The 10,346-nt window shown below is 44.3% G+C and overlaps 1 protein-coding gene across 1 annotated transcript; it reads left to right on the top strand.

The window, feature by feature from the left end:
- Positions 1 to 4,046: 4,046 nt before the first annotated feature.
- Positions 4,047 to 9,360, top strand: LOC105090413 (translational activator of cytochrome c oxidase 1). Its single transcript, XM_010981708.3, has 5 exons — positions 4,047 to 4,526; positions 4,840 to 4,946; positions 6,292 to 6,419; positions 6,933 to 7,110; positions 7,432 to 9,360. Exons 1-5 carry the CDS (start codon positions 4,262 to 4,264, stop codon positions 7,630 to 7,632), a joined length of 879 nt encoding a protein of 292 aa, XP_010980010.1. The 5' UTR covers positions 4,047 to 4,261; the 3' UTR covers positions 7,633 to 9,360.
- Positions 9,361 to 10,346: the final 986 nt, after the last annotated feature.

The following is a 10,346-nucleotide window of genomic DNA, read 5'->3' as shown; positions in this document are numbered from 1 at the left end:
GAGGAGTTCTATTCCCATTGCCATTCAAATGTGAGTCCTGGATGAATACTCCGTTTATTTTCATTCTGGGCTCATGTTAAGCCATTTCAAAGGAAGAGAAGAAAGGCAAACTGTGATGGGTTCAGTGAGCCAATATTTAGTAAGTGCCTGCCGCTGCGTCAGAGGACGTGGAGCTGGCGGTGGCCGTAAGTCTGCAGAGAAGTATGTGGTATGAGAGTTGAAACTTTATGTGTTAAAACAAGCATCTGCTGGCTCTGTTAGTACTGTGCTGTTGTGGTCTGACAATATATATTTTATGGGAAAAGCATGATTCTCCTACTCTGGTTTTTAAGGGGAAAGCTGGGAGAGTAATACTAACTATTCATCTCAACAGACTGGGTTATGCTGCAGTAACAAACTCCCAAAGCTCAGAGACTGAACACAACAAAAGCTTATTTTTCGCTCACATGTAGTCCTTTGGAGGTCAGTCAGCCCACCTCCATCTTATAGCTCCATCATCTGGAACATACGGCTTCCAAGGCTGCTTTGTAGAGGGAAGCCTTACTTACTTATGCCCATATCAGCCAGGTTTAGTCACGTGATTCCAACCTAATTGCAAGGAAGGTCAAGAAATGTAGTCTTCCCTTGTGCCTAGGAAGAGGAAATACAGTAGTTAATAAATAGTAATGTCTCCACCTTACCATCAAATTAGCACAGTATCTGGAATGTAGTCTCATTCATTGAGAGCCATTCGTACTGCACAACACCTGTTCAAACCTAATGGAATGATGCCCTCAGCCAGTCTTTGGCATCCAAGGCTCACTGTTAGTTAAAGATTTCAATGACCCTGACAACTAGGCCTCTAGAGATGGTTCAGTCACTTGTGAATTTATCTTGAGACAGTAAATAGTATCTCAGATGAGAAAGTAAAAATCTGCCCTGCCATTCTTCATAGATAAACAGACACAAGCAGAACCAGCTGCAAGGTTAACAAGAAACTGTTTCTCCCAAGCACACACTGCAACTTAAAGTATTATATACAATTCCTTTTTCTGAGTGACTTTTTTTTTTTAAAGTCACTAAGAATCTTTCTTCTCTAAAATCATAGACTGTCAGAAAACTTGCTTTTTGAAACTATGTCACTGAGAATGAAGCCTTATAGTCTTGCTTGGAAAACCTAAGTTGCTTTGACAGAGAAGCAGCCTTGATTTCCAACCCAGATGTAGAGCTTCAGATCAGGGGTTTCAGAACACAACATTCCACATTTAACTTTGTAGTTACCGAAGAAACTGAACCCTGGGTCCACTTCGTAGTCCAGAGTTGACGTTGACCCTCTTCATACAGCTCTGTATTCCTTTGAGTCTATCAAACTCTTGTTTCAATGAAACTTTACCTATCCTCCACTCTTCCCCATAATTCTATAATAACGATATTTTCCTTTGTTTGGTGAGGAACCCCCACCATCCCTCTGTTGTGCAGTTTCCCTTGTTGCAGTGAGTGGATAGCCTGACTTCATGGGACTACAGGTTTGCCCTGGTGTATTTAGACCAATTGGACTAGGGCAGTCTCAAACTTTGTCTTGGCCTCTACACTTATTTGTGATTCTAAATTCCCTTAATTTGCTTTTTGCTACTCAAAGTAACATTTATATTAGGCTATATTTTTAAATTACAAAAAGTAATACTCTGAATGAATAGCTAATAAGCACCTGAAAAGGTGCTCAGCATCATTAGTCATTTGGGAAATACAAATCAAAACCACAAGGAGATACCACTTCATACCCACTAGGATGGCAACAGCTAGAGTCAAAAAGAGATGATAAGTATTAGCAAGGATGTGGAGAAACTGGAGACCTCATACATTGCTGGTGGGGATGTAAAACAATGCTACTGTTTCAGAAAACACTCTGGCAGTTCCTCAAAAGGTTAAACAGAGTTACTATACGACCTACCAATTCCACTCCGAGGCATATACCCAAGAGAAATGAAAACATATGTCTACACAGAAGCTTGTACATGAATGTTCATAACAACATTATTCATAATAGTCAAAAGGTGGAAACCACCAAAATGTCCATAAACTGATGAATGGATAAATAAAAAGTGGTATATTCAATGCAATGGAATGTTATTTGGCAACAAAAATGAATCAAGGACTGATACATGCTACAACAGGGATGAACTCTGAAAACATTATGCCAAATGAAAGAAGCCAGTCACAAAGGACCACATATTATATGATTCCATTCATATGAAATGTCCAGAATAGGCAAACCCATAGAGATAGAAGTAAATTGGTGGTTGCCTAGGACTGGGGGAATTGGGGGAAAATGGAAAGTGACTGCTAATGGGTGCAGGGTTTCTTTTGGGACTGATTAAAACATAAAATCGTGGTGATGGCTGCACAGATCTGTGAAAATACTAAAAATTATTTTACACTTTAAATTGGTTACTTGTATATTTATATATCAATAAAGTTCTTTTAAAAAAAGAACTATGCTGGGCACAGAAGTATAATCCTGTTCTCAAAGTATTATGTCATGGCAGAGACAAACATAAACATTATGAATTTTAAAAGTGCTATGGTATAGACATGTATGAAGTGTTATGTAAGCACACAGAGTAGGACATCTGAGCGCAAATGAAGAATGTTAAGATGTTTTCCTCCTATGGAAAATGATGCCTGAGCTGATTTCTTGAAAAATTAGCCAGGAAAAGTGAGGTAGAACAGCAAAGACACAGGTTTGTGCTCAATACAAGAATGAAGAGAAGTAGGAGCAATCTGGTGTTTCAATATAATCTGCAAAGTACAAGGAGGGGAGTGCCCAGTCCAAGTAGCTCTGGTCATAAACTAACAAAAGAACAATTCATAATTGCACTCTTAGTTACATCTAAAAATTCCAAGAAGGACTCTTAAGAAGGCTTTAACCAAGGAGGTGACAGCTGAACTGGGTCTTGAAACCTGATAAAAATCTTACCAGTGAAACAATGAAGTTCACTAGGGTAGAGGAGCAAAGAGGAGATAAAGAACATGTATTCAGAGTACAGTGAGTAATTCCCTCCAACTGGACTGCAGTGTCAGGACATGAGACCAGAAAAATTGGTAGATCTGAAGTTATGGAGGTTCTTATATAATAATAACTAACATAAATGTAAGCCCATGTACTTTATCCATTATCCCATTTAATCCTAGCATGGCCATTCTACAGTTTAAGGAAGCGGAAATATAGGAAAGTAAAGGAACTTGCCCAAGGTTACACTAGTAAGTGTAACAACTGGGTTTTGAACCTAACAGTTCAAACCAGAGGCCACAAGCTTAAGCCGTTCTCTATCTAACACACCAAGCCCTCTGGATTTAATCTCACCAGTACAGTGAGCCAGTGGAAAGTTTTTTCAGCAGTTGCTGTTTGGTTTCTTCTTTATCTTCTCTTCCTAATGGCCTTGGCTTTCTCTTTTTGGGAGAGCAGAGGGAAAATGCAGAGGGGAATTTGGCTCCAGAAGTCTCTTCTGATTATTCTCCCTCTTTAGGACGTCCTGAATCCAATCTGAATCTCAAGCGTCTTTGGCATTTAGGGGCTTCATCACTATGATCGTACTGCTATTTACATAAGAATTTATTACTTTAAAACCTCAAGGGCTTATTTTGTGTTTTCAACTTGCCTATGTTGGTAAAGCAAGTAGTAGCATCCTTATTTACAGATAGCAAAGAGGAAGTTTAGGGAGACTAAAGGATCGGGCAAAACACATCTCTGGGCTGCAATTTCTTTACCTGTAAAATGAGGTGGTTGAACTACGTTATTTTTTTGCAACAACAAAACATTTCTCATTCTAGATCTGCTCAGAGTTGGGAAGCCATTCTGAAGCAAAATCTGTTTCATAACTCAGATGTACCTCTATAAATCATTGTGGGGAAATAAAGTCCGGCGCCGGCAACCAGGACGGATTGAGCACTAAGTCGCCCCACCTCAGCCCCAGCTCTGCGCGGGGGCAGCAGAAAGGCGAGTACCGTGCAGAGGCGGAACCGATTTTGCGGGCGGTGGGGACGCGTTTTTGGAACGGACCGGGGAAAGGAAGTGTGCAACACCCTCGAAAGTACCCATTCCCGGCTGCCGCGAGGACAGTGGGGTTTTCGCGTGGAGTCTGCCTCGAGCGGGCCTGAGACTTTGGGTCTCCGGTGACGGGCGGAGGGAGCCGCAGGCTCTGGATCTGCTTGTTTCGGCGGCAGACGGAGCGGGCTGACCTTGGCCGCTGCTCTTACTGACCTTGGCCCAGGGTCAGAGCCGATGGCGGCTTGGGCCACCTTCAGCCTGAACCGGGCCGCTGCTCCATGCTTGCGGGCGCGAGGCCTTGGGGTCCAGGTCCCCCGGGCCTCCCAGCCTGAGCCCCCGGGCTGTAGCCCCGCTGGGGGTCGGACGCTGCACCTCACCGCGGCTGTCCCCGCTGGGCACAACAAGTGGTCCAAAGTCCGTCACATCAAGGGTCCTAAGGACACCGAAAGGAGTCGCATCTTTTCTAAGCTCAGTTTGAGCATTCGCCTAGCGATTAAAGGTGAGAACCTGACGGTCACCCACCGCTGGCCGCCACTGTCCTCACTGTGCCCATGGCCTCGCTTGCCTCCGGGAGTTGGACCAGGGCCCATCCCGATGCTCTGTCGTTCATTCAGAGTGAATTAAAAACTTTACCGAAATATTAATTTATATCCCATTCAAACACTGGATAGAGTGTTCTAAACTAACCGAGGGCTAAGTGGTGAGTTGTCACTCTTTTGGCTGATGGGGATGGGGGCGGAGAGGGGAGAGGGAAGTCCCTTTTTTCTCCCATGTCATAATGAGATGTCTTTGCTTACTCTTTTCGATCTCAGAAGGAGGTCCCAACCCTGAGCTCAACAGCAGTCTGGCCAGCATCTTAGAGGTGTGTCGCAGCAAGCACATGCCCAAGTCAACAATTGAGGGAGCGCTGAAAATGGAGGTGTGTCCTCAGTTTGACATCCTTGTTACTGCTCACAGCCCCAACAGGGCACCCCATGTCTGGAATGCCATCACATACTCTTTAAATTAAGAGAGAAGGGTCACAGTGTGGTTGACACCCTCAACCCAGAGCCTTCTGATGACTCAGCCATTGGTTATGGGAGCACAGTCAGGAATAGGTTGTATAGATAAGGTGCAGGACCATACTGCCTAGGACTGTTGAGCTGAATTGTGAGGAGATGACGTAAAAAGAAGGGGCACAGTATGGGGAAAGCCCTGATGTTAAATTGAGGAAACCTTTGTTTTTCTAATATTTATGCCTTGAAGGAGAACAGCCAGTAGAAAGAGAGAGGGTGCAGATGATAGTGATGGTGAGAGGGTCTGGGATGTAGACCCTAGGTGTGGGTGTTGTCTTCAGAGCCCAGGTAAGGGGACACCTCTTCTCTGGGATGAGTGGAAAGGATCTGAGGAAGTAATCATCTTAACAGCTAATAGATATTGAGTGTTTACTCCAGGCCAAGCACTTGATAAGAACTTTGTATACGTTATCTCACTGAATCCTCAGAACAACCTTAAGTGGACACTGAGGCACAGAAAGATTAGGCGACCTGACCAAGTCACACAGAAAATGACAGACTTGGCACCATACACACTCCAGAGCCTATGCTCTAACCATGGTACATACTGCCTTCCCGTCAGCCCTGGTACAGGTGAGGTGGTGGAGGCAGAGGATTTTCCCCGACCTGTGGGTCCTTTATTTCCTTTGTGAAAGCAGAAAGAGGTCATCAGTTGAGAGTTCCTGGGAAGACAGCAGGGCAGGGTGATGGCAAGAGTGATGAAGATCGGATACATGGACAAGGGATGAGCGGAGGTGGTGTGGGAGGTCTGAATGAGATTGGTCATTAGAGTTTTTGATTGACTGAATTTGGAGGCCATGCTATTTGATAAGGCTCAGATGTGTAATTTCATGTACCAGTACTCAGCAGCCTAGGAGCACAGGTATGTTTCCCTTGGGATAAGATGTGGGAGGATGAGTTATAGTGGGCGTGATGGAGGGGTAGGTGTGGGATTCAGCTGGGGAGGGGAGGAAATAAAGTTGGGAGATGGCTGACTGATTGTTCAGGGACAGGAGAAACAGACTCCCTCCCAAGTACTTCCAGTTACATCAAAAGTTGGCCCCAAGGGCATCCTCTAAGAGGGTGAAAACAAAAATAAAGACTTAAGAGCCTAGGCTCCAGCTCAGAGAGCCCATCCCATGGAGTCAACTTTGTGGTGCCTATGGTTCTGGGTTGGCATGTAGGAGGGGATTAGGAAACAGGAAAATGTGCTTGTGTTGTTTATTGCAGAAAACCAAGGGCATTTATTTGTTGTATGAGGGCCGAGGCCCTGGTGGCTCTTCTCTTCTCATTGAGGCGTTATCTAACAGTGGCTCCAAGTGCCAGTCGGACATCAGACGTATCCTGAATAAGAATGGGTAGGTGTGTGTCTGGGGGGAGTGGAAGCGGACAGAACCTTTAGGTTCCAATTGTGTGTAAGGAAAGTACTGTTGTTCCTGGTGGTGTTCCGAGTTTTACACACACTTCATCCTTAACAGAGTTCAAATGGGATAATTTATTCTCCCTTAATGTGTTCTATACTAGACAGGATCCAAAAGGATCCAGTGAGGAAGGACCCCTGTGTCCCATTATCTTATGTAGTCATATAATGTCCTGGTCTTAAAATGTTCCACCAGAAATGGAATCTTAATTGCGTGGGAATTGGTGAACAAAGTCTTTGCCTTCTCCAAACTCCAGTCAGCGCAGAAAATAGAGGGTAGATTATGTTTGAATTGTTTCCTGGCGCAATGGTAGCTGCATCTTCTTCAGGAAGAGAGCTGCTCCATGTCTGTATACACTCCAGGGGCTGGGTGGGAATGATGCTGTGCAGTGCTGTGTGGAGGCTGAGTGTCTAAAGGCACTCAGTTCTGGCCCATTTCCTTTCCTATTAGGGGAATGATGGCTGAAGGAGCTCGCCACTCCTTTGACAAAAAGGGGGTGATTGTGGTTGGAGTGGAGGACAGAGAGAAGAAAGCTGTGAACCTAGAGCGTGCCCTAGAGCTGGCAATCGAAGCAGGAGCTGAGGATGTCAAGGAAACTGAAGACGAAGAGGAAAATAACATTTTTAAAGTGAGTATGTGTTTAGTGGACTTCCAAGAGGGCCCTAAGAGACACGTTAAGTCATTTTTCTCCCAGTTTCTTCTTTCCTGCACCCGGGGTACAGATGAGGTAAAGAGCTCACCTATTGCACAAACATTTATTAAGTGATTGCTGGATAGGGCTTACTCTTCTGAGGACAATGAGAAGGATTCAGAATACCTGAAACTTCATCTCTGCCAGTGAAGACTTAAACCCAGTGATACATTACATCCACTAGGTTTTACAAAGTTCTGTCTGGCTTTGTCCTGTTATCTCCTGGCTCCTCACCTCCTGACTTTCCTTTGTCCCTAGTTTATTTGCGATGCTTCTTTACTGCATCAAGTGAGGAAGAAGCTGGACTCCCTGGGCCTGTGTTCTGTGTCCTGTGCGCTAGAGTTCATCCCCAACACAAAGGTGCGACTGGCTGACCCTGACCTGGAGCAGGCTGCCCAGCTCATCCAGGCTCTTGGCAACCACGATGACGTGATCCACGTCTATGACAACATTGAGTAACCTGGGTGCACATGCCCCCAAGTTCCTTCCCAGGTAACTGGCAGCCTACTCTGGAGCACAAACTTCTGCAGCGTCCTCTGAGACTCAAGCAGGTTGGTTGGGGTGGCGGGAGTCTAACAGGTTAGGAGGCATAAGACCTGCAGCTCTGTGGTCAAGGGAATCCCTGCACTTCCTTGAGGCCTCTTAGCTCTGCGGGTGTCTCAGAACCCTCCTGGGTAAGTCCGTCCCCATTCTTTTGGATGCAGGATGTGGCCAGTAGTTAGTCAGACTCCGATCTCAGGAAGTTGGCCCTTGTGGGGATGGTAGGTGCCCCGAGGGTCCATGTACTAGAAACTGCTCTTAAATAATAACAGTGATTGACCGGGGTTGCTGCTCTGCTGCTGTATGGCTCTTGAGTTTTCTTGGGTTTGTGTCCAGTTGTTGGGACCCTCTTGACTTTCTTTCAAGTCTATAGGCTTAGTTCCACTATTCCAATCCCCAGACTTTTTTTGTTAGCCTTAGAAATGAGCTCTCTCTTGCTACTTTGTGCTCTAGTGCTGGTCTAATGGTCTAAACCTGTCACTCATTCACACAATTAATAATTATCAAACACCTATTATGTACCAGGGACTGTACTTAAGAAGAGTACAAGCTGTTCAGTTGATGCCCTGTGTTAGATCCTGCTCTAAGACACAGAACTTCACAGGGAAGACACAGGATTGCACTCTACTGGAGCTGTCCCAGGGCAGTGTGAGCTGCTGTGCATGTATCCTTGTCCTCTTCATGGAGCCTCTGTGCCCTTCTGCCAGAGAGTAAGACCCAATCCCACTAGGAAATCAAATGCCAATGATAAGGGACTCTCAGGCCCTGCTTTGACTGGGTCACTCACTGTGTTCTGAGACTGGTCAGAAGGGACCTGTCAGTGGGCTGCACTCAGGAAAGGCCGTACCAAGCTGGTTTTGAAAGATGCTTGATCCCCAGAATGCCCAACCCTAGCTCCTTTTCATCCCTGATGCCAGATGGTGGGGCACTGGGGACTGGAGAGGAACTGAGAACAGAAGGAAGGGTGAAGGGCTGAGTCAGAAGCCTGGCCAGGTGGGAAATAGGGGCCTTGGTGTCTTTTGCTCCTAAGAGTCACTTCTGGGTTTAGAGAGACCAGGAGTGCCAACCACCTGTGCTGGAGCCCGTCAAGCGTGTCGGGCCTGGAGTGGCTTTTTGATCCCTGTTATTCACCTATTTATAAGTTGTTTATGCCAGTTCTAAGCTCAGAGTAATTTTCCTGAATGTGCCTAAGGTAAATTAGGATAGAAACAACTAAAACCAAATTGGCTGTAAATGATAATTTCACCGTGTAGGAAAACAGATTACTAATTTGATGATGACTGGAGAGTGAAGGCTAGGGGGAGGAAAACCAATTAAATAATCCACTATCGTGCCAAAGCATAGGCTTTTATGCCTCATTTCATATCAGGATAGATACTAGGAGATTCTTTAGTTTTTATAGGAGCTATCTAAATATCTGAACAGCACATCATAAAATAGGGCAACGTAAAGTTTAAATGCCACTTCATAGTTTATAAGATAGTTTCATATTTTATTTATTTGATTTTTAAAACAAGTTCAAGTGCTTTATGCACAGATGTTCTCATACCAAGCAGTTGAGAACTACATCTTGTATTGATAGACCTTGGTTTATAAAATAGCTCTGTTTTGTAAATGTTCAATAAAAATTAACCTGAAGGAATGTGATCATTTCTGATCTGAGAAGTCTGTACTAAGGAAGCCTGCTCTAGAAGGGAACTTGGTTACTCATGTGAATAATCCTCTAATCTAATAGATAGGATTTGTTTATATGAATTCTTGTGTAACCAGTTTTCATACATCAAAGCATACTAGGCAGCTCTGTACTGACCCCTGGCGGTGCCCTGCAGTCTTCCCTGCAGTTAATATGGGAAAGGCAGGAATGAAAGCTTACTTGTATCTGATCTGCCTCTAGATCTGGTAAAGAGACCCTTAGCTACATAGATTAAATAGTTAAGTAACTATTTAACTGAATAGTTAAGTAAAAAGGATATGAGTTATTCTGCCACTAGAATTATTTTTCAAAGAATATTTTATGTCAGAAAATGTGTTTAATATGTTAAGTGAAAAACAAAGATGCAAAACTGTTTCTATCTATCTATTTATCTATAAAGTATGATCCAAAAATTTTTAACATGTATCATACTGTATATATGAAGTTCAAAAAAAAAGTCTAGAAGGAAGTATACCAAAATATCAAAACTGGTTATCTCTGGGTGGTGGTGTTATAACTGAGTTTTATTTTCTGTAGTCATGGATTACTTTTATCATGGGAAACATTTTTTAAAAAAGGAAAACTAGTCACATTATTGTCCATCTAGGGAGACAGCATGTGAGAGGCCGAGAGTAGGTGCACCTTAAAGTCAAAAAAGAAAGGGGTCTGGTCCTGGCTTGCCTTTGCCTTATCTTTAGTCATTGTCTTAGCAACACAAAATCATTAAGCACCTTGGAGCTGGCTCAGGCTCACTTTCAAGTGTCCTTTCAGTGGGATGGGGTACTAGTGACAGGCTCTGTCCACAGCCTTGACTCTTACAAGAAGTGTTCAGTTGGTACGTAGCTGCCCCACCTCTGCCAGGGGCCCTGGGTGAATGAAACAGGTGCAGTGAAGGCTCTGCCTCCAGCCAGCCATGGAAATTCAGCCATGTGGTTGAGTT

The sequence above is a fragment of the Camelus dromedarius genome, chromosome 16 (genome assembly GCF_036321535.1).
Source record: "Camelus dromedarius isolate mCamDro1 chromosome 16, mCamDro1.pat, whole genome shotgun sequence".
Taxonomy (NCBI): Eukaryota; Metazoa; Chordata; class Mammalia; order Artiodactyla; family Camelidae; genus Camelus; species Camelus dromedarius.
This window is presented reverse-complemented; position numbering and strand designations above follow the sequence as displayed.

Coding starts and splice junctions, on each gene's coding strand:
- LOC105090413 (XM_010981708.3), top strand. CDS start 4,262: ATGGCGGCTTGGGCCACCTTCAGCCTGAACCGGGCCGCTGCTCCATGC. Junction 4,527..4,839: donor CATTCGCCTAGCGATTAAAG/GTGAGAACCTGA, acceptor TTTCGATCTCAG/AAGGAGGTCCCAACCCTGAG. Junction 6,420..6,932: donor CGTATCCTGAATAAGAATGG/GTAGGTGTGTGT, acceptor CTTTCCTATTAG/GGGAATGATGGCTGAAGGAG.